Consider the following 24,542-nt stretch of genomic DNA (forward strand, 5'->3'; position numbering starts at 1 on the left):
TATGGGAGAAATCCAGGCTCTCCAGACCTGCATCTCATATTACAGTTGCTTAAACTCAGCCTTGGAAAAGCTAAATTGCATTTCAGATCTAAAAATCAAAACATCCACAAGGAAAACAGTTTTTCACACATGGAATTCAGCAATGTTACTTTTAAAAGGAATATCTGATTCGCAGTAAATTAGGGAGTCCTAAATATTTCTATATTGTTCTAGTTACTAGCGTAAGGTTCCCAGCACACAGAGAACAGATCCCTTTCTTAACAGTGAAACTGAGATGTTCACCACTGGCAATTAAGTCAAATGCTGATGGGATCTACTGGATATATCAGATTCTCAAGAGCACACATATTCAGACACATTAGGAGTGTCTGGCCCCTTGTGTCCCTTGCATCACGTGCTCCTGTTGCTCTTAGACTGCCCTGAGCCCACTTTATGACAAGTAAGTTCTGGGACACCAGAAATGATATAGGCTCACCAGTTACCTTCTCCTAGACAAACTGTGATCTTCCTAGCACTCACAGGAGGGTTTTTAAAAAATGCATTGGATTTATACTGAAGTCAATAAGCATTTCACTGCTATTAATAAGGGCCAAAGAATTAATTTAGTGCTGATTCCTTTCAAAGTTCCCACCTTGAAAGTACTACAGATTAAACTAATGGCAGAGGTCAGCAGGAATTAAATGCCATAGGCTGAAAAATGTCTTAAACTTCTTCACTTTGGATCAGTTCCAGCTGTCTGCAATGTGTCCTTGTTACAAAGACAGCACTGATTACTTGATTTAAACAGAGGGAATAATGCTGATCATTCTGTGTAACCTGATTAATTGAATGACTAATTAATGAGAAGCAGAATAAACACTAGGGAATCCAAAGAGTAGGAATTGAGAGATTTGTCTTAGTAGAAAAATTCTCATCCTCTTGCTAACCCACATTTTTCCCCATGGGTATAGCAAGGATGCTCAGAAACAGCCAGCTAGTGCAGAGACTGACGTGTTTAGTTTACTGTACCTCGTTTCTTGGTACTGATTTTCATGGTTCCCTTTAGAAATAGGATATTGTACTGGCTGAGATGGAATGCTCCCAAGTGCTAAATCACAATGTAGCATCACCCCACCCTCCTGAAAAAAACCTCAAACAACAAACACAACAAAAAACCCACAACAAAACAGAACAAACAAAAAAACCCAAATAAACCCAAATCAGTAACAATGAATGAAAAACATGTCAAATAAAACATGTGCAAGTACACCAGGCCACACATACAGATGTGGATCTTATTATGTCTATATTTTAGCTATGTGGTATTATCAAGGGACAATGATAATATCAATGAGCGTTTGTTTCAAGAAAAAACTGTGAGAGAGAAAAAAAACAAAGCTCCTAAGCATCTCAACTGCAACATCTGTCAGCTGTATTAAAAAAATTTATAGTATACTAGCAATATGGACAGCAGAAGAAAGACGTTTGTTATGTGTCTGTGTTTCCTTTATATGTCCTAAATCTTGGGGAATTTGTTCTCATAATGTGTTAAAATGAAAATATTGCTGGTGAAATTCTAGCTAAAGAAGTATTGGCACAATAATTTATTACTTTATAGAGTTTAGCATTAACATATTTGTGTAAATATTCAGGATTGCATTTAGTAACACCACAAGTGACAGATTTATAATCTTGTGAATGCGTTAATGAATTTCAAGAGCAGAAACATTCTGTTTTAATAGTACATATACAGAGTTATCAAAAACAGCAGAGCTCTACGGAAAGCTCTTTCAAAATTACACAAGAATTGTTCAGGGGTTTTCTCCCTTGCCTTTCTGAATCGCAGCATAAACATAACCATCCTTCTCACTCCAGACTGAATCTGCTATAGGTGAAGGGTTTGGAGGCTTATAAACTTTCACCTACAAATCTCATATTGCGCATTTCCTGTCAGCTCACATCTTAAAATGTCATTCTGGCTGAATCACTATATACCCTCACTATAAACATGCCCATCTGCTCACTGGGGGACAAATGCAAAGCAAATTGCAGATGAAGAAACACTAAATAGAAAACAGCAGACAGACTTCCACAGGTGCTCCTTTTCCTCATGTACTTCCCACCCATCTCCACATCTCCCCTGTGAACCCACTCCCACCCTTTGGGGCTCCCTAGTCCAGGCAGGAACAAACTTGTGCGACTTGCCCAAATAAGGGGATTCTGCATAAACGGAAATGTCTGTTGAGATCTTCAGAAAGGACTTCCAAAGGAGATAAGTTCCTGCTGTTTGCTGATGGGAAAGAATTAATCCAGTACTGAAAGCCAACCATTAACATGATGCTAAAATGGTCCCAGACATGAAAGAAGAATAAAGGAAACTATCTAGAGCGTGCAGGCTTAGCCAGGGCAGCGTAACATGGATTAGAAATTGATGCCTTTTTTTCCTGACATAAATGAGGGACTGCTCTTGTGTGTTGCTGAGTGCATAACCACGGGGACAGAGTTCTGAGGTGAAGGGAAAGGGGACTTATTTTGAGGGAGCCCACTCAGTCATGGAGTCAGGAAGTTCTCAGCAATTTGTCCCAGATCTTGTCAGGGGATCAGGTCCTCATGCTAAGGCAAAAACAGCTGAGGAAAGGGAAAGAAACATTTATGAGTGAAGTCTTGCTTTACTTATCTGGGGAAATAAGCTGAAACATTGTGGCTTTCCGTGGAGCTGGAGCTTTACAACTGACTGCAAAGGGAGCATTCAAATCAATATGGAGAACTCTTTGACTACCTTACTTTTCCTACATCTCCTTGGGAATGAGAGGCTCAAATCCTACCATGGGCTGAGTGATCTGCTCTGAATGTTCAATCAGAAGGAGCAAGCAAGCACTCCACTTCAGATAGTGCAGCCCAAGTCAGCTGGTGCCCTCTCCTTGACATAAAAAAAATGCACTTAGGGGTTTTGACTGACCAGGTGGGGCACTACACGCTTTGCATCCACCAAGCACCAGCAGGTACAGCCACACGCAGTGGACTGCCTTCCTGTTAGAAATCTAACAGCAGGCTTGCAAAATACAGTGTGTGAGCTTTTGCTGCCATTTATAGTACATAGAACTACTCTGCCAACTAATCCTCCCAACTGAAGTGGCAGCTTTTGTTAGAAGACTGGAAACAAACAGGATAGAAATGCAAGAAGGTAGAAATGAGTTGTGTCTAAAGGGTTGTTTTGAAACTATTAGGTTTTGCAAAAACCAGCAATAGACCAATTTCTGTAGCTCTGTAGTGATTGAAATCTGCCTGTTTAGAGGTCATCAGGATGTGCCTGCAATATACCCACAATGATAAAATTGCACATTTTTTTTTTCACTTGACTTTATAACTTCGATTTTTAATTCAATTCTAATGTTACAATATTAACTTTCTAAATGTACTTGCTTTCTCTTCTGCATCAGGTGGACAGGGCTATGTATTCTACGACACGGAATGGCAAGAATGAGAAAAGCCTTTTGCATTCCTGTCCCAAATATGTAATCAAACCAGGAACAGCATTACATCCTCATCATGCCAGTGCTTGTGTTCCAGTGCAAACACTTACGTGCTCTGAGCTGAATGGTTCTTAGAACTAGAAGTTCTCTGTCAAGAAGCCATTAGAGTGAAAAGGTGAAAAAACAATACAAAAAAAAGTCTTATAAGACTGCATGACTAGGTAATAGGTTGCACGTTTTATCTGAAGACATTACTGAGCTAAAACACATGCTATTGAAAACGATGTTTCACTTGAAACCAGGGGTAGGGATAATTCCAGAAATTTCTCAAGAGCAAGTCTGCCCAGGTTTCCCTTGTCACTTGAACTAAATAAAAATCTTCTTCACTGTCTATCTTTGATCATTAGAGAAAACTAATCACTCTTATTCCAAGGTCCTATTTAATTCCAGTAGTAACAATACACCACTGGCTAGCTATACAACATAGGACTATATGCAGCAGCAGTTCAATCAGCACTTAAAGACCTTTGTAAATGAAAGGTCCTCATTCAAAATTATTATTTGTTGTTCCTGTAGGTTTTGTAAATTGGCTTATTCAAGAATGTTATAAAATTGGAAATACTGCAGCTCAAGACTGACTAATCTTTCATACATGAGCTGTCACTCAGTTTAGGGCCGCAAAAATCTATCAGGACTGTATCAATACACACTAGGAATTCTGTTCCAAAGCAAAGTATCAACTGTGTTTTATTACAATACCCTGACAGTTACAATGTGAAAATGCACAGCAGTGCAGACGTACTGTCAGGAAATTACCTGTTAACACACAACACTGCCCAGTAAAGACCAGCTATTTATGATCCTGAAAATGTGAACACAGAGCAAGCACGTATTCAGAACATTCAACCCACTTCTCTAACTAGCAGAGCTTGTTTATCAGCAGACTGAGACTCTTACAGATCCTTCACTGGGTTAGGAAATTAAAGTGAAGCTTGGATAAAAGTCTTAAGGACTGTAGTAATGGCTGGCTGTGAATGAGACCTGTAAGCCCCAAAAAACTCCAATTTATTCAGGAATTAAAAAAAAATAAATCAAACCCCATAATTCTTTTATGATAAGGAATTTCCAAATACATATACAAACATATACACATTTCTGAAGAATACTTCCACCTGCTGGCCACCAACCTCGATGATTATATGGATCTCATTCTATTAGATGGAATGAAAACCTAATGAAATCCTTCCAGGAAAGGCATCAGGAACCTGACAGCTCAACTTCCCATCGAAACAGAAACTCTTCTAAGATAATTTTTCTATTTTGTTAAAATTGTACTTTTTTTTTAAATGTAGATGTTTCCGAAGAAACACTCCCCATCATTTCTAATGATAATACTACCATATGCCTGAGAAATGAGGAAGAGAAGGTTTAACAGCCCTTAAAACAAAGCAGGGACTGGAACACAACTTGCAGAGATTTCCAGCTCCCTTACTTACAGGATGAATGTGTTCCTGTGCCTCCTCAGTGTACATATGCAACAAGAATGGTAGTTCAACTACCAGCAGCCCTACAGAATCATGTCTCTTTTTCCCATCTGTAACATTTATTAACTTTTGGCCTCCTTGACACATATTTTCTTTAAGCTGTCGCAGTCTGTACCTGATTGAAATGTGCTTGATCCTTCTGGAAGTCTGTAGCATTGTGGATTCCCCACAGCTATGACTAACATAGTAGACAAGATGTAACTTGCTCCACTAGAGCTGTTTTTCCTTCCCAATACACTGGTCCAAGAGAAGCTTGATGCTTTCATGACTTTATCTAACAACCCACACATATGTGTTGTCATTTTAAAAGAGCAGTATTTCTTGTTAAAAATTCACTGATTTTATAATCACAGTGTGGAAAAATCTTAAGATATCTAGACCATGAAGAGTCAGGCATCATGCAAGTTTGGGAAGATGACTGAGACATGACGTTCCAATCTTGGGATGGAACAGCACAAGCCACTAGTCCCCTGTTTTTGGGTATTTGCTCTAAATTAATGATTTAGGGTTGATGTAGACTTCAAAAAAGATTATTAGGAATGGATGATGTGAAGCAACAGGCACTTAAGCCACCTCAAGAACAGCCCAAGACTGCAGGGAAAAATAATATTCCTACAATATCTTCAGACACTAATTAAAGGTAGGTTCCTGTTTTTCCAGTTGAAATTTCAGCACCAAAGTAAAGGTATGAAGGCATGAAAAAGAGATAAGAAAAAGCAGGGTTAATTTTTGTAATGGAGTAAGCTAGAAAGGCGTACTAGAGCAAGGAGAGAAGAAGTTTATTGTTCAATGTACTTTTTGATGTCTTTCTTTATTTTTTAAACAACTGTCATTGTGTTTCAAATTTTGATTCAAGTTAGTCCTTCTGCAAATTTTGGCGTTCTTATCCCCGTGTATGAATTTTCATGCTTACAGATGCTCTTTCCAAACTCTTAATCAAGAAACACCTGGATCAGAACTGATAGCTTTGACTATCATGACCGTCGTTAAACTCTTAACACAATGTAAACACTGATTTCTTCCTATAAGTACCTCCATCCCCTTTTTGGGAACCTTACATTTGGATAAGGCTAACACCAGCATTCCAACTGAAAGGAAGAATTCGTGCTTGTCTAGAAGTGTCTCAATAAGCCCTAGCCCCAAACTTCCCACCTAGAAGAACACATAAGGCAGGTCACATTGCCAAAGCCACTGTACTAACCTGGAGAAAAAGTTATCTCCACATTCAAGAACGTAAAAGAAAGGATGGTAAAGAAATACAGGCTTTGGAGGGGCTACAGCGAGTGTGCAGAGTGACTGGAGGTGATGGAAAGCCGTGTATCGAGAGTGCTGGAGCTTTTGTACTTCACTACAGACTGCCAGCCTTTTCCCCGGACTGGGAATGACGGGCTATCTAATTTGAGTATAGCAAGAAGAGTGGGACAGGGCTGTGGGAATTAAGAGAAAAATGTAAACGTGGAAAAGTGAGAAAGGAGTGGGAGTGAAGGCAGTCATAGGAAAGGTAGCAGTGCAGTGACTCAGGGTGAAATGCTGGCAAGTAAGTGATTTGTGGGAAGAGACGACAGAATGCCCCATGAGGGACTGAGTGAGGTTATCTAAATCTCTCCTCACCCTCTTGCTGTTCAAGACATAAAAGCTAAAAAAGCCATTTAGATAAATGCAGCTGAATTTGGTAAAGGGCAGATCCTCATTTTCTTCACTTTCCTTGCCTTCTGCTCCCCCATCCCATCATGGTTCATATTTGAATGCAACACCCTTAAAAACAACAGGGTCTCATTTTATGAGAGGATTGTCCTGAGCATCCTACATTTTTCACTGCATTCAACATGATTACTTGGAAAATTTCTATCCATTTACCTGTATCAATGGCTTTTCCAGAAGCAGCAACTTTGCTCACAAATGGCTTGTTATTTTCTGGACACTGTGACACAGGTAATGCCAAATAATTCTCTGAGGCATTTGTTCTTTTATGACAGAAAGACCAGCTGGCTTCTATTGTATGTAACATCTCACGCATTAGCAAACTGGCAATCACTTTTCTCTACTGAATCTCCTTTGCTACCACTTGGATTTCTCTTCAAGTGCACCATCTCTGCTTGATTATACAAACTGGCAAGGATAGGGCGTATCTGCTAGGATACAAAAAATGTAACCTTTGAGAATGGTAAAAAGCGTCCATTTGTAAAGCCACCTGATAAATTTCAACAAGAACTTCTTAGTATCTTTGCTATATGAAGTTAGATGATTGTATTTCTTGTGTTTCAGTATTTGCCTTGATTTAACTGGAAAAATTCCCACCCAAGTTAGAGGGGCAAGGAACAAGGTCAGATTTTCGCAGCTGACTGCCAACTGAATTTTGAAATTATCAAAAAGATCTGAAGATGCAAACACAGTGCAAGCCCTTGTGTTTAGGCACAGCTTATTCCTCTCAGGCAATCACCTGTCTCCTGAGGCAAACAGATGGGCAACACTATCCATCTCACATGAGTAACTATATCTTTTAGGATATTTTGTTGGAGTAATTCTGGTTATCACCATGTATTTGATAGCTCATATCTCTGAAGAGCTGTGGGGAAATCTCCTGGATTTCCACCTTGGTGCATTCCCAGTCACCAGTAAGTCCTTAGAAGTGAAAGACTAACTTGACTTTTGCAACTGGATGAGGCTTGAAGGAGGAGGTATATCTGAAGCCTTTGCTCCGTGTTCATTTTTTAGAAATATGTTCTTTACCTGTTTTTGTTGCTGAAGTGACCAGCAGCTGCTAAACATCACATGGCCAGGCAGACCATTTCCATTACCCAGAAGTTACTGTGACTTCAGTAACATAAATTAGGGAAGACACTGGAAGGCTACCAGCCATTCTACCTCCTTCCACAGAAACATTTTAGGTGAATGTTAGTAATAGCTAAAAGACAACTAAATACAGCTAAATACTTTCTCATCAATCCACCACCTAAGAAAAACAGCAACCCTTCTAAAGGCAGCTGGGTCTGAGTCATAAATTCAAGAGACCCTTCTGTGATACGCTGCAAAGGCAGAGATGTTTTCAGCTGATTTCAGCTGAATGGCATAACCTGGGTTCACACCAAGCTTCTGTTTTGTCAAGGTCAAAGACACTGTATTTTTATAGCTTATTTTTTGACAACTTCCATTCCAGGCAGCAAAGGCCAAGATGATTTTATCAGTGGGTAAAACCCTACCATAAGGTACTCAGTTCAGCCCCCTCAAACTGAAGAGCTCACATCTTGGAAGAGAGTAATTATCTGCACAGCTAACACACAAAAGGAAACAAGGCAACTGAAAACCATCCTCATGACCATTTCTCGTGCAGACTTAAGGTTGCTTCCCGTAGTAGAGATAGCACAAGCCCAAACAAGGCACTTTTGGCTGCCCTCCTTGTCAACTTTTTCTGAATTTTAGAATCCTTTATGTTACACTGATCCCTCTTCCCACCAAAAGTATAATACTTCAATTACATAACTTTACTTTAAGAGCTCCAATCTACTTTCTTCAAATAGTAACTATTATTTAATGCTTCTCTTCAAGTGCACTCAGGAATGGCCATTCTGAGTCAGAACATAGAACTTATAAACTCAGGTACATGTCTCAGACAAGTAGACTTCATAGTGGCAAAGGCTAGAGACCTCATACTGTCCTAAAGTATGGAAGTTCATCGTCACTGAAGTACACCATAAATGATTCACCATGTCAGAAACCTTGAACACCTCCTAGAATTATTCTGGCTCCTCATTTAAAAACATTAAAATTTTAGTGAATATATTTTCTAAATGAATAACAGTGTGCAGCCAATAAAGGATAAAGATGTTTAATAGAATGAACTTCCAAACTAGTAAGGAAAATTAGCCTATCAGCAGAATCAATTCGTAAACTGCATACCTATCAACAACACAGAATATTATTACAATAGTGTGTGTCTCCCACTTGTCTAAAAGATTTCTGTATTGATGCCTGCAATAAGCCTGAATTATCAATTTGCTGTAAGAAAAAGAGATATTAGAGATACTCACTTTTACCAAAATTATTCTTGCTAGCTCTTCACATACAGGCTTTTCTTCATCCTTCTTCAAGCCTTCCAATTCAAACAAAGTATTGTAATTTTCCAGCATTTTTGTCATTATCTTGTTGCAGATCTCCTGTTCTTTTATACCTTCAAATCCAGAGGGCACACTAAAATTGGACAGAAGATAAAGCAGAGTGTTAAAGGGACTCAACATACAAGAGTTTCTGCACAGTCTCTACAACATTTCTGTTGTGGATACAGGTTGAGTAGCAGGCACAGAAAACTCTGTCTTGGAAAGGAGGATTGTGTCTATGTTGGTAACAACTATCCTTATTGACATAAAATATCCTACCTGTTGGCCAAATACCCACTCCAAAGAATCTAGGTAGAGATCTAATTGAGACAACCACCAAATGGGGTACCACCAACCCTGCTATAAGTTCAGTTTCATGGCTGCGACAGACAGCATGAGGCATTTAGATGCTCTGGTTTGTGATAACCTCAAAGGTTATCACAGGATGAGTGAAAAAAATTAAGAAAACCCACATTCTAAGCAAAACATTAAAAGTTAAGCAAGGTCATTGCATTCAGATGACCCAAAGCTGTACACAAGATTTTTTAATCTAATCTTTGAGTAGGCATTTCTTTCAAAAGTAGGCTCATAACTCAAAGGGCTTTTTAAAACATGGAGATGGAGGCTGCTTTCTGCAGAACGGCCTACAAGATTAATATGAAAAGTAGTTCCTCACTTCCACTTTCTGGGAGAATAACCAACTACTTGGCTGCTGAAGAAGCAGTTCTTGGTCTCTTGAAACAGGCCCCCCTTTGCAACCATGAATTGCTTACCACAAACTTTAAAGGCATACAGAAATGAAAAGGCAAGATACTGATTTGGAAGAAGCGTTGTATTCCAGTTGATGCTCCTTTGCCCTCCTTATATGTTTCACACAACTCTCTCATGTAGTAAAAAAAACATATTACAACAGAGGACACAATTCATCGAAGCTTCTAATTGATCATCTGTTGGAATATAGGCTTTTTAAATTTTTAATTGGACTTTGCTGCCCAAGACCGACTTAAATCCTGTTTTATTGCAAGTTAAGATCTCTGAAGAATCTTCTTCAGCATTTAAAATACTTCTCCAATCATTCAGTGTTTCTTATGGCACGGTACTTCCAGCAGACACACTCTCCTTTCAATAAGCCACAAAGTGGCTGCATGGATGTGAATTTTCTAAGGACCTTATAAAGTGGCAGACTGCAGATCAGGAGTAAAGAAACAGAAAAGATTTAAAGGGAAGAAGCAGAGGAGCCAAAACCAGAAACAAAAAAACATTTAAAGTATCTTTTGGTTGAGGACAACTAGTGGTTATATGAGAAGAAAGCACAATCCAAACCCCCCAAAATTAAACAAATGCCATCTGAGCTATTTTACAGCGATGTAACTTGAAAGCAAACCATAGTTTACTATAGCCAGCAAATTAAAATTTACAAATAACTACCTACTATAAAACTGTAACTGTAGTTTATTGGTGCCAGATGTGCATTTCAACAAGAAGACTGAAAGCAGATGCTCCCGGAAATTTGCCATCAAAAAGTGCTTTTTTGTAAGGGCTGCATGCTGTTGATTCTTCTCGTTACTTTATTCTCTGTAGTACATCTACATGTCAACAGGGAGAGGATCCCACTGCAGCAGAACACATCTTTGTAAAGTCCAGAGGATAATCTTTACTGCCATTTCAACATTTAATACACGCTAGAGTAGCAGGTCCTGAATTTTAAAAGATCGCGTTATTTTACACTGTAGAACACTGGCAACTGTAAAACATGTGTCAGTCTCAGCTGATTGATTGATTTCATTAGGGTGGAACCCGGCGTCTGACTAAATAAAGAACAAATAGGACAACTGGTATTGAGAGATGTGCATGTATACTCAGGTCAATTCAAATTAAAGAACGTTACACATTCACTAAAACTTAGAAACTATCCTGAAGAAAAGTGTATGTTACCAATAGGCCCATGCAACAATCCTGATTTAAGGAAACCCCTCTTCCCATGCTAAATGATGTGCTCCACAGCTGGTATAGTGCAAAGCTTTCTTGCTTGCTAGTTCAGGTAAATCCTGACTGTTACCTTCCTGATTTGTTTCTGCAAAAACAAATGTACTAGAGCATATGCAAGTCAAAATAAAGACTCCAGATAGCAGAACCTTTCCCTAAACTGCATCTGCTGGGAACTACAGCCAACACTTCCCTACTGGGAACAGCTAAATCAAAAATCTCTACCTGACTGAAAAACAGACCAGTCTATAAAGTTTCCAGAAAGCATACAAAGAGTATTTAATTCCTGAACGATTCCATGGCTTTCTTGCCCTCCTTTCCCCATATTACCTTGTCAATTAAACTTTACCAAATCAAATCTGTGAAAAGTCCAACATCTTATTCTGAACAATTCTGTAAATGTATGGAGAGATATGCAGAACACAAGGCTAAAGCTCATGGCTTTAGTCTTTTTTAACACCTCTCTCTGAATGTAACTACCCAAAACAGTATGGCTTGATTTATTTTAAGGGCAATGTATTATATTTTATTCATTGCCATTTCTCTGCCACTTAAATAGGCATATTTTACAAAGTTTCTAATTTATTTTTCCTTTAATTGCTGTTATTAGACCTCCATCATGGTAAGGACTATTATACTCGTTGAGCTCTCCATGGTGACATTTTCCTTGCAATAAAAATATGCTGAGCTGAAGATAGAAAGTTTATATTATAAGCATGCACAACCCTGCCTATTTATACAAATTAAACTCCATCTGTTGCCACACTGCATGATCCACCAGTCTACCTAGACTTTTCTGAAAATTTATGTAAAAAAATAGTATCTTACTTTAGTCCTTCTTAGTCTGAAAAGCCTGCATCTACAAATGCCACTTCAACTGACTTGAAAAACCCAGTCCTTTGAGAAAGTATTCTCTCACCACCTTCCTGATGCACAGCCTACTCCTTTGCAAATTTTACAAGTTCTTTTTTTGTGAGGATCTCGTTAAAACATCACAGCAAAACTGTGTTCATAGCCATGGATCTTTTATGTCTATTTTCATGTTAATTAGGCATAACAACTGCGTTGCTATGAGAGTTAGGCACACGATTTACTCCAGATACAAAATCCTAAACAGCGGGACTTGATCTCCTTATAGCTGTAAATGTAGGAACCACTTCAGTAGTAGCACCAGAAACATGAGCTTCACTACTGGAAACACATTTTCTAGAAGAGAGGCATAAACAGGCAATTTCTGTGGTTATTTCTACAAGAAAAACTGTTGATAAATTCACATCTATCTTAGCGATTTGAGCTGGAAAACTCCCAGTGAGCTGTCACAGAAGCTTGTGAAGTCATGGACGGGAACTCAGAATAGGTAGAGCTGGAAGTAAATTCTCTAGTGTCCCCTCCTGATTCTTTGGACATCTTGTCCTTCCCAGATAGGCACTCTGAACGATCTGTGTGCAAAGCACACTGGCTCAATACATACTAATTATTTGGAAAAAACATGCTTTTTCTAAACCAGGCACCAGCATTAACAGCATCTGACTCAGTTAAGCAGGGCAAAAGGCAAAGGTGCATTAATAATACAAGTTTTACAGGATATTACAGATCCAAATTACTGGTGAAGCCACTTAAAAAGCTGAAAAAGCAGTAGTGCTCAAAGTTAAAACAACAATTGGGAGTAGGATCAAGTTATTAGCTCTTCAATTCAAAATACGATACCCATTAGTATTTCACACTTCTGCACTATGTCCTAAAAGCATGCTTGGCCCCTGGCCCACCCACTGCAGCTCCATGCTGCTCCTGTCCATGCAGACCCGTGCTCACGTGTTCCTTGTGTTCTCCCAGAGCAAGTGCATGTCTCCTTCCATAGTGGTAACTAAGGAAAGCTAGTCTTAAATGGGTTAAGCCACATCAAGGCTCTGTGTCACAACTCTAACTCAGAACTAAAGTGACCAGGGGTTCAGATTAACTCACTGTGAAAGAATTACTTACATTTCATGCATTAGTTAAATGAATTAACATCAGAATCTCTGTAAACAAGCTGTAACAGGCTAAATGCTGAGTAGGCTTATGAGACAGCAAATCTCCAGATTCTACTGAGAGGTGCAGTAACACACACAAACATTTCTGCATCTGACACAAGACAGGCATCACTACAAGGCTCTGTTATCATCTACCACATCTGGGAAACTTGCTTCAAGCAGAAACAGGGGCCAGGAGGACTTGGGCTGTAGTTATCTGTCTGTAAGGAACTGAACTGAGATCACTGAACTGATTTCCCCAGGCAACAACTGCTGACAGCTCCCTGTCACAACTGAGAACCAGAGATTTCCATGTGAAAGGGTCCATCTCATTAGGAATTCCCAACAGTGTTTGACCCCACCCTGTCTGACACGAAGGATGCATATTACCATTTCCCTAAGTGGCTTTGCAGAAGTAGCTTGCATGGAAAGACAGCGCTGTAATCCTACTTTACAAGCACTGCAGGCTATATGCTCTGACTCCTACTTCTGCTGTTTGTACAGTACCTTTTGTAGAGGAGCTCCACAAAGTCACCTTACCATTCTCCTAGGGAACCCTGCCAGAAATGAAGGCACTCAAAGGACAGGGAACACTTCATGGGTTTTTTGTTTCTCCAGCCCTCACGAAATATTTTTATTACATTAAACATTACCTCAGATGCCCATGAGTCCCTGAACAAGCACAACTGAAGATTTTGGGAGCAGAGCTGCTGTAACCTTTAGAAGTTACAACTTCAGATAGTCTACTCTGTCCCTCGAGAGAGACATCACTGTGTCTGTAACAGATATAACCTCATGGCCACAACTTATCCCTGTAATTCAGCTGATGAAAGTGATTTGTCCTAACACACCGGATCACAAACTGGTGCATCTGAAAGCAGGCCCATATTCATGTCTGCAGACTCTAGTGCAAGATCATAGCCTAATAGGTACCTAAAGACAAAGCAATGCTAACCTGAGACAGGTGTTCATCTGTGAGACTCATTTACATGCTCTGCATCATTTACAGGCTTACGTCTCACTGGTCTGGATGAAATGCAATAACAGATGTCACTACTGAGATTCCACAGAAGTATTTTAGCTTCTGAGGCATTATAGAGTCAATTCTGAGGCATCTACTTGCCTGCCTGTTGAAATCTGTTTTAGATAATCTTCTGCATCAGATTTAGGTGCCTATGAATTATGTGCAGCAGATGCATAAAGCAAACTTCAGGTAACACAGGTAACACAGAGCTGATAGAGTAGACTGCCTTTATTTGTATGCAATATCTTTAGCTTCAGCAAAAGTTCCATTTTTTATTACAAAATTACAGTGATAGTAGGCATCTTAAAGAGTGAAACCTACACAAAGAGGGACAAAGGGCAGTCCACAGCCTAACATCCACTATCAAAGTACATTGCTCTCACCTCCAAATGTTTCTAAGCAGCGGCTCTTCAAAAACACCCCTTGTAATTGTATTTCAGCTGTACTGCTGAACTAAAACACCATTTTGTTTCATGCTTACTAGGAAAAAGTTCTTCACCAAGAGGGTGGCTGAGCACTGAAACAAGGCTCCCAGGGAAGTGCTCGTGCTCCCAAGGCTGTTGGTGCTCAAGAAGCATTTGGACAACATACTCAGACACACAGTTTAAGTTTTAGGCTGCCCTGTGCAGAGACAGGAATTGAACTCAATGATCCTCATGGAACCCTTCCACCTCAGGATATTCAATTGTAGTTTTTCCTGTGAAACGGGTCCTCCACTTAAATTCCGGGTGTATGCTTTATTGCCAATCCTCAGTCAAGATCAGAAGGACAAACGTTTTCAACCCACAGCAACTTACTTCAGTGGAGCTTTTTCAGCCAAAACAAACAAACAAACAAAACCCCCAAACACTAAACCAAAACAACAGTGCATTTCCTATTGAAATAATCACTATTTCATTGAAGAGATGAAATAGAAAATATCATAACACCTGACACAGGACAGATCACAAAAGAGAAACTTAAAGGAGTAGGCATTCACTACGAGAACAAAAATTCAGCATCTCTGAAATACCTACAGCTACCCTACAGATGATGTACCATTTTCTCTATATATCTAAAGACAATACACTTTTCCTCCATGCCTAATGCTTTCTTGTGCAACCCTTCAGGTAACTTATGTTACATACTCACCATACATAAATAACTGCATCTAACTCTAACTGGTTATCTGCATTTGCCTGCCACTTTTGGGGGGATGGAGCAATCCCTCACAACATTCCTAATCTCTGCTGGAATGAAGCACAACCAAGTTAATGAGGGCTTGAAGGATGAAGGTCACACATTCAGACCGTTCTTTGAGAGACCACTGCAAAAAATGGGTGCAAATGGATCCTCTGCTTACTCTAACTGGTAGATCTCATGTGTTACAATCCCAACCAAAGGACAGAATAAGTGCTGCAGCCCCTCTGATACCCAGTTCCAAGAGAATAGAGGGGAGGAGAGAAAACCCAGCTGATCCTCTCTTTTCCAGCACTAGCTGTGATAGCTGAGCAGAGACCATACAGCAGGCCATAACTAGGGCTGTGTCTCTACAGAGGCTGAAATTCAGGTCAGTGGACAGTAACTTCCTCTAAGAGTAACCACACTGCAAGTGTTAATACTCTACACGGATTAGCCCAGTGACAGAAAAGACAACTTCTTATGTTCCTTCACACCCGCTGTTCTTCAAGGGCTCTATTTCTCAATATACTTGACCTTTGCTTTCCATCACAATAAATCTGAACAATCCAAGTTGGAAGAAAACAGTGAATTAAATCTCAAACCTTTTTTTGAGCTGTTTGACCTTGCCCTTTACATATTCCTATATCTTACACCACACTTCATTACAAGGAATGCAAATAGCCATTTTTTTTCCTTTTTCTGTTCATTAGGAAGCACAAGATAACCTTTCATTAGAAAAGCACCAGTGCAGTCTGTTAGACAGCAAGTAAGGAAGCAAGGGAAGCAGTGGATAAGATAAAAGCAGTAAGGGCTGAAAGTTTAGGAAATCAGATATTATTATGTTTTTCTACATGACGTAGAGAAACAGAATGAAATTAAGAGAATTAAAATGAAGTCTAAATGTCTGGAAAGTGACCACACAGCAAGATTTATTTCTGCATAATTTATTCAACTGTTACACAGTTTCAGTTATGGAGTACGAGATAATATGCTTAAATAGCTAAAATGTCACTAAAAATACCTCACAAAAAGTAATCCTTCACTATCAGCAGATGGGCTTTATCTTTTCTGACACCGTGCCTTAACTACACAGACTCCAACATTAATTTTAGACATGAGTGTGAATTTTTGAGAGAAAAATCTCAGATCTTCCTGCTTAAGCAGTGTAATTTCAGACAAGCTGGATGCTCAGCCTTCTTTCCTTGTCACGGAGAAACACCCTATACACTGCTCGGAACAAACAACGCAAAGCAAGAGGAGTGTTCACTTCAGCCACCTGCTGATATTTAATTTCTGCAGATACCCTCTCCTGGGGCTGCCTGCAGCCAGTAGTCAGACAGCCCTTGCCAAGCAGACTTCAGGCAGCCTTACTCCAGAGCTCTGAGCTGTGTTCTGAGGATCTCTCTCTGGAAGCTTGGCCAACCAGCTGGCCAAGCCCAACGCCCAAAGTTTAGTGCTACAAGTTCTTTCCTCCCCCTATCAAATATTTGTTGATATAGATTGTCACAGTTCCAGCAATTTAAGACTGCATCCATTAACACAGGAGCAAAGGGTATTTGAACTGTTGCTCACAATCTTTGTGTCCAGACCACAATCCTGAACTGTGTTGAACAGACCAAGATCTGATGAAATACATAGCTGAATTACCACATGGTGAAACTTAGTTTAAATAAAATCTGCATGCATCATTCTGACCTGTTTGGGTCTTTAAACAACACATTAGTCATTTGTTAAGTGTCAAGTCTTGCTTTCACTGCCTCTTTTGCCACATGAGCATTTATTTCAATGTGTCACAACTGCTGGGCTGGTTACACTCGTAAACAACTTTAAGAGCCCTTGGGTTTTCACCTCCAGTGAACTCTGCCTTTCTCAGTCTTCTGCGATGGAATGATGTGATTCCCCACCCCTTTCCTTTATAAGGTACAGCCCTTGTACCTTACAAAAACCATTACATCTTTTCTACGCCAACTCAGAAGCAGAGATCAGTTGTGGCAACAACTATACAGCTTTTACGATGTATGCTTTGGTTTAATATTAGGAACAACAACTGCAATTCCAAACTGCAATTCTCTGCATTCTACATCAAAATTTATGCACAGATAATTTTTAAACTTTCTTGAAAGAAGTGATGAGTAAACTAAAAATTATTCTAATATCCACTTGGGAGTTTGAGTCATCTAATTTATTTTATTTGTTCTAAGTTTTACCAATACATTTAGACAGAAATTCCCAAACTGCCCATAAAAAGACCATTTTTAAAAATTGTTTTGCTTTTCCTTGTCAGAAGTTTGCAGTGTTGTGCTTCCAGTAACTCTCAGATCCATGCATTCCCACACACCCTACTGTCTTTTGAGTACTCTTCCTTTTGGAGAGGAAAACAATTATTTTCAAAATATACTCTATCTTTTTGTACTAACACAGTAAATGTTTTAATTCTGAAATTCACCTTCATCGTCCACCAGCAACATCTTACGATAAGGCAGCAGTGTAGTCTCTAGGACAAACTTTAGTTTAAATGTCTCCTTTCTGCATGTTCTCTTCCTAATCAGAGGAAAAGAGATGCTCCTTAAAAACCCAGCAGGTGACATCTAGCCTGAGTGTGTGGAACTGGCTCAATATATTACAAGGAATCCAGTTTCAGTTATTTGTCTTCAAAGAAATCTACTTCTTTCCACTGCCTACAGAGGAAGCCTGGGGAGATAGTCTCATTAGGCAACTAAGTCTTACTAGACAACTCAGTATTATTCCAGAGTGAAATTTTACAAAGATCAATACAAATCCAACATTGAGACACTTGTCTCTTCTTGGAGATACCACACATCTTCCAAGACTCATGACTGAACTAAACTCCCTGTGTGTCTCCCATGTCTTAGATCTCAAGCCAGCCAGCGGGTTCACTGCAGACAAGACTGGGGTGAAGGTGCTAATGCTGCACTGCATCAAACCAGGGACTCAACAGGAACCTTTTCACTCGAGTGTGTTCTTGCATATGGAAATAACTACTCTTACTACTGCTGCAAGCTCCACTAGCACGTAAAACACATCTTCAGCACAAGCACCCAGGAACTTGGGTGCCCAGTGAAAGAACCCAGTAAAACTACTGAGTCCAGTAAGGAGTCTCGAGAAACCAGGGGATCCTCATTAAGTTCCAGAGCACTTTCTGAATACACTAGAGGGACAAATAACTCGGAATCATCGGCACCTGAAGACAGACACCAGAACACAAGGCCAAACTTGCATACAGAATGCAATATTCATCTCCAGAAATTATACAGCACCTGGGTGCCACACAGGAGTCCTTTTCCCCCAGGCATCCTCTGTCAAAGCCTTCTGCGGAGACGAATTCATATTAACTGATGGCAAAAGAAGAAACCTGTAGAAGTACAAGTTTCCTTCACTTCGTTGTTATACTCCTGCTCTGCTACAGATGCAGCAACACAAAACCAATCAACAGTTTAGCAAAATAGCAAGAGGAAATCGAAGAGCAACTCATCTCCCATTCAGCTTAAACAATAGCTTTAGCACTAAAATTTAACACAGAGCCCCACTCATTGCCTGCATCTGATCACCCTGACAAACTGAGGTTCTGAGATACATTTCTGGCCATCTGCTTCATTAGACTTCCTGTCAGCATATAGGGAAAAGTAAAAACTCCAACTTACTGAAAGCAGTTTGGTCCAAATACAGTGGCAAGGTTGCAAAGGTTCATCCTGTTCTCTACATGATGTTCAGCAACCTTTATCAGGAACTGGCACAGGTACTTCAACAGGCAATAATGAGCCTCAGGCAGTTCTTTAAGGAGTTCTTTCAAGTAACTTTCCTTCTGCATGTCGTTTCTTGTGTCTAAGAAAAACAAGAGAAGAAAAAACATATCTATATGGTTTTCTCCATTGCCACCAATTTACTTACATGGCTCAGCAGTGGGAGCTAAAATCCAGTCCTGCTTCTGTTCAGAGACACAGAATCCCCCAAACCCCTCAATTTTCCTCCACATACACTTGTCTCCTGAGCCCACCACTGGCATAATTTCATGCTTACCTTTATATTGTAATCTTTTTCCTGAGCAGATTGAGCTTACTAACAGTCAGCTTACAGCTTTAGAGCATGTTTATTCCCACCTGGTACGTAGCTAAACTCCAGTTCTACCAAATCTCCTGATTCCATGATTCTTCTGGATGTCATCCCTACTTGCCAAACCCTTCTCATACTCCTAGTTTCCCTTCCCTAGCAAGAACAGTAAATGAAGGAGTCTCCTGAAATGCACACCATGTTAGAATAACGTACTTTCTGGGGGTACATTTTATGAAAAACTCAATTTTGTATCTTTTGTCAGAGGGACAACTCTACAAAATCTTCGGTGAGGTGCCTTGCTTATGAAAAAACGGCTGTTCATGGCACAGTTACACTCTAAAATGAGCCAAAACTTGGCCTAATGTTAGAAAGCAGCCTTGTTATACTGTTCTTCTTGAATTAAGGTATGGATAAAAGTTTCCCATACTGAAATGAGTACTATGCAAGTATGACTTAGGTCAATTTTCTTTTATGCATGTTTTTTGTTGCTTTTCTGTTTTAAAGCAAAAATTTTATGAACTTCACAGATGCTGTGTTCGTACAAACCCAGGTAGTGAACACAAGCTTGGCCTCACACACAGCTTCTGCTTAGTTGTGTTCTGCTGCTGGAATTGAACTCACGTGCAAAATTCTTTCCTCCCCTCCTCTACCCCAAAAACACAAGTGTCCAGTTTCCACCAAAGTCTTTTTTGTGGGTTTTGCCTATTAATAAAAGCAAAGTTTGCCTGTTGATAAAAGCAAAGTTTTGAAAACAATTCAGCATTGCTTTCCCTTTGTACCAAACCAGGATTCCAAGCCTTAATGCTTGGAAATATTCACTTCTACTCTCTACCAAAATGAAATATCACTGAAACTTTCACATATGCACAAAAACCCCAAGGAACTTTGCAACAGCATTTTCAGACACAAGACCTCAGGCCCTAAAGCTTTTCCTCACCGATCTAATTATAAGCAGTGTCCATTAACACAAGGCCATCTGTGCATTACTAGCACTTTTTTCATTTTTTATCAGCCTTATGGGTTGTTGGTGTCAATGCTTTAAGACTGTTGTTGCACAATTGCTTTTTCCTTAGAGATGTACTGTGAGGTTTAAAACCAGTTCTAGTGGTTGGAAGGATGTCTTTATTACACAAAGCCGAAGTGAGCTCATGCTAAATGCTGACCTTCTGTGTTCTCTGTAACAGGCTTCCTTGTCCCAAAGTGGCTGCTGGCTTACCATGGGAATACAGACATCCTCCCCACGCTTAGAGGTGGGGAGGTGTTTTTTCATTCAGAGGATGTTATGATCCTTAGCAAGGAGATTCACCCAGCATTCAGTCAAAACCAAACCTTGCTCAGTCTTCAAGATTTGTTTTCAGTCAAGAAGATGTAATAGAGGAGGCTGCATCGGAAGCAGTTGAGCAAATAGTTACTGCTTCTGTTGCCTGCATGCAGAGAAGACTGGCAGAAAAACATCCAGTGCAGCTGCAGGAAAAAATAACATTTTACATTTCCCCAACGTTTTTGGAGGGAAAAAAAAAGAGGGGAAAACAAAAATCTTTGAATACAGTTTAAAGTATGTATAAACACTTCGCAAATTTCATCTTTGCTTTTACTCTTCATTTCCCAGAAATATTCCAGGGCTGGACTGAACACGATTCCAGGAGTAAGGTGCTTTGAAAAGTGGTTAGCTGTGAAAATTAGTACCCTCTATAAAAATATCTGAAAGTGACTCCTGAGAACTCAACTGTTAAGTTGCATTGTTATTTCTGGTTTACAATCAGTTACTTTCTGTGGCAAATAAAGAGGATTTATCCTACATATAGTCTGGGAAACAAATGAGTTTTTTATATACATACTTGCCACTTCATACAGTTGAACTTAATGGATTTCATCTGCTTCCAAGCTTAGAATCCCTGCTTTATATGACATGCCTAAGACTATACATGGTGAGAGAAGCCTTTTACGTTTTATATGCATGGTGAATTAATTTCTATGTATCTGTTTTGGTACCACAAACTTTATATGAATTCTTTCATGACAGCAGACCAAAGTTTAAAATGCCAGTCAAATTACAGGATCAAACATTTCAACCAACTGATTAATTATATCCTTTTCTTGTACAGCTAAAAAATTAGCTCCTTCAGAAAAGTCAAATATCAAATATGCATGAAGCAGATGTGAAGAAAAAATCTTACTTGCTTGTTTATCTCAAGCATTTCTTTCAAAATTTTTTGGAGCTGTACAGAATATAAAACAGTCATGACTTCATTACTATCAATCAGTTTGGTAAGAAATCTGATTTATTATTTTATTTCTGCAGTAATATTCCAGGATACTTCTGAAGGCTGTATCACATGGAATAACAATAAGGAATTTAGGTGCATTTGTATTTGCACTGATCAAAGTGGACTGTACAGTCTCTGACTTGACTACTAATTATCTTTTTATGAAGCTCAAAGAAAAACAAACCCAACTAATTTCCATATAGCCGGAACATTAAAATTCACCTCCTAACATTCTTCTCTTTAGATAACAAAGCAACTAGCACAGAGTGTTTTCTACTACAAATTGCTTGCAGTTATGATAAGGAAAGCCAAAGTCATCTTTCGGAAAAAATGCACCTCTTCCACCACCATCACCCCACCATCTAATTAGGAAATGCCCTTGAGAACTAATTGCCTCTCTGAGTCTTCCACTGGGGCTTTAGAGTGACAGGTACTTTTCCATTTACTGAAGGATTTTCCATCACTTCCAAACTAGAAAGACACTAATAACAGCCACAAAAGATTCCGAAAACAGGTTTGCAATCTGACAACAAATAAAGCTGTTGGGCTCATGGCCTCAGCTGTATTTGGTAGGTGGGATGTCCTTCTTCATTAACCACGATATGTTATGTGGTGCAAATCAGCACCGCAGATGTTTATCGCTGGGCACAGCCAAACCTTTGTTCGCTTCTGTACTTTCAAGTTCAGAGACAGATATTAGATCTAAGATCTTGAAAAATTACCCCTAGCTGAAGGACACAGAGACACTGAGCAACACGAGGCAGCAAACCCCATTTACTGAGCCATGAAATTCCTTGTCCTTGTGAAAAGGGAAAAAGAAAATTTGGCTTTCCTCTTTCCTCCTTTTCTAGTGAAAAAACAAGGGAAGGAACTCAAGTTTTTCTTCCGATACAGTCCAAAAATCAAAACCAGTTTGTTAATTCTTCTGCTGCTGACATTTCGTGGATTTCAGCTTTATTTTTAAAAAAATCCTATTACAGCTCGTGGTGAATTTAGGCAATGACATGCATACACAGTATTCCGTGCACTTTGTATATTTTGCAGGACAAGTATACCTTTGCTGTCCATGATCATTTTTTCAAATAAAGCAGCTTTTCAACTTATTAGAGAGCAAAAGTAGTCTTCAGTCATAACAATGACTCCTCCTTTGACTAGCTGCTAGACAATTTTTCAGTTTGTTTCAAAGTCATTCACTAAGGTTTACTCAGCTGGTACTGACCAGAGAAGGAGACAGAAGTCAAAGAAGAATGAAGGCTAGGAGGAAGGTGCTCTCAAGGCACCTTTTTCATTCTGAGAGCCTTCCAAAAGTCACGTGCAATAGATGGCATCTCAGCAAAGGCCTGCATAAGAAGCCTGGCTAGATGTGCAGCCAGGAAGGGCTTGAAACCAAGGATGAAATAGTGGGTAGGCTGAGGAAGGGAACAAAACCAGAAGCCTCAAGGCCATGTCCAGCCAAGCAACTGGAGGACACAGAACACAGCACGACACAGGCAGAGGATCAAGGAAGCCAGCAAGTGCAATGTGGCACCTCAAAGGTGAACTAGGGACTCATTTCTGAGGAATAAGTCAAGGAGACAAGTGAAAAGGACAGGCAGTCTCTCTAAAAATGTTAATTAACTAGAAACAGGAGCCTCAACATTGTAGGAGGCACAGACACATTTGCCAGTGTGTTTTCAAGTCTCATTTCATTTCAGTATACGCCCACAGATCACAACAAGAGGGACATATTTTCCAATAGTTCATCCTATTTCTGAACATATTGAATTTCTTTGACATGCTACAGACACAGTCTAATTCCCCAGTTCATCTTTCTTCATATTACTCCTTCCCCCTGCAGAACCTGCTGCCTGAACATCACTAAAGGTTTGGATGCCTGCAAACAGGTGCGTGTAATTGTTGTGCTCATGTCTCAGATGGTCTGACCTCAAACAACTCCAGCCTGGAAGCGCTGAAACCATATCACCAGGGTGCCATGCCCTAGCCAACTATTTGTGCCGTGAGACAAGGAAGAGAGGCTACTGCTCAGTGTCATGATACCACAGCTTTCAGCTGCCTTGCATACTCCCAGACTGGAGGGCAGACAGAAAAGCTTGCATCTGTCAGCAGCTATCAATGTGCTCCAGGAAGTTAATCTTTGGCAGAGAGGTAGCAGGATGTACATTGCAGTACCATGGCACCCACTGGACTGTCGGAGGAATCAAAGCATTTCTTTCCACCTCCACAATCTATGGCAAGTGGAGCTCCAGTCTCTCTCTGCCAAGAAACAATCTGCTTCAGACACGATCCTGCCACAGAGGGGGAAAAAAAATCACGCCTTGTTGCCATCAGTAGCAGAAATGTTGTAAGTCCTTATCATAAGAAGGCTGTCATCACAATCCAACTTGAGACCCCTTGCTCTCTATCATTACTGCACTTTGCAGCATTGTATTTATGCCTCATTCCAACACACTGGAGAAAAGCACTCTCACTTTTTTTGCAGCTCTGCTGAGTGTCATCATCTGCATAAAAAAATCCAATTACAAGAGGTTTTACTGCATAACAAACATCATCTCCATGTGGAAAACAGAAGTAATTTCTCTAGTTTGGAACTAGTCCTTATAACACTAACATGACACTAAAAGCCAAAGGAAAAGGTTAAAATCATGTCACAAGAGCCTGGAGAACCACAGATATCTTGTGAATCTGATTTGGTGCACTGCTGCAGCTACCATGGTTAAAAGGTCAGCTCTCATGTATTCGTTTTCACAGTCACTGTTCAGATTGAAATTTGACCTCTAAAATCCCACAACACAAGCTGTATTTTTGGTTCTGCGTGTTCATGTAAGTCAAACAGCTGCTGGCTACTAAGCGTTCCGTAAACTGACCTGTTGATACGGAAGGGAGCTGCTCCTTCCCTTCCACCACCTCCCATCCCTCTCCCTGAAACTAGCAGGG

At 39.8% G+C, this 24,542-nt stretch overlaps 1 protein-coding gene across 6 annotated transcripts in view; it reads right to left on the reverse strand.

The window, feature by feature from the left end:
- The window catches only part of FAM13A (family with sequence similarity 13 member A), a 144,197-nt gene that overhangs the window by 95,767 nt on the left and 23,888 nt on the right, over positions 1–24,542 (reverse strand). For all 6 annotated transcript variants that reach the window (XM_027892159.1, XM_027892161.1, XM_027892163.1 and 3 more), the window contains exons 4-5: positions 18,933–19,113; positions 9,025–9,184 (exon numbers count right to left, since the gene is read on the reverse strand). In XM_027892159.1, coding sequence (XP_027747960.1) covers positions 9,025–9,184; positions 18,933–19,113 — 341 coding nt within the window. The remainder of the gene's footprint in view (positions 1–9,024; positions 9,185–18,932; positions 19,114–24,542) is intronic.

The sequence above is a fragment of the Empidonax traillii genome, unplaced genomic scaffold (genome assembly GCF_003031625.1).
Source record: "Empidonax traillii isolate 1590-97213 ecotype Southwest subspecies unplaced genomic scaffold, ASM303162v1 scaffold340:size591717, whole genome shotgun sequence".
Classification (NCBI taxonomy): domain Eukaryota; kingdom Metazoa; phylum Chordata; class Aves; order Passeriformes; family Tyrannidae; genus Empidonax; species Empidonax traillii.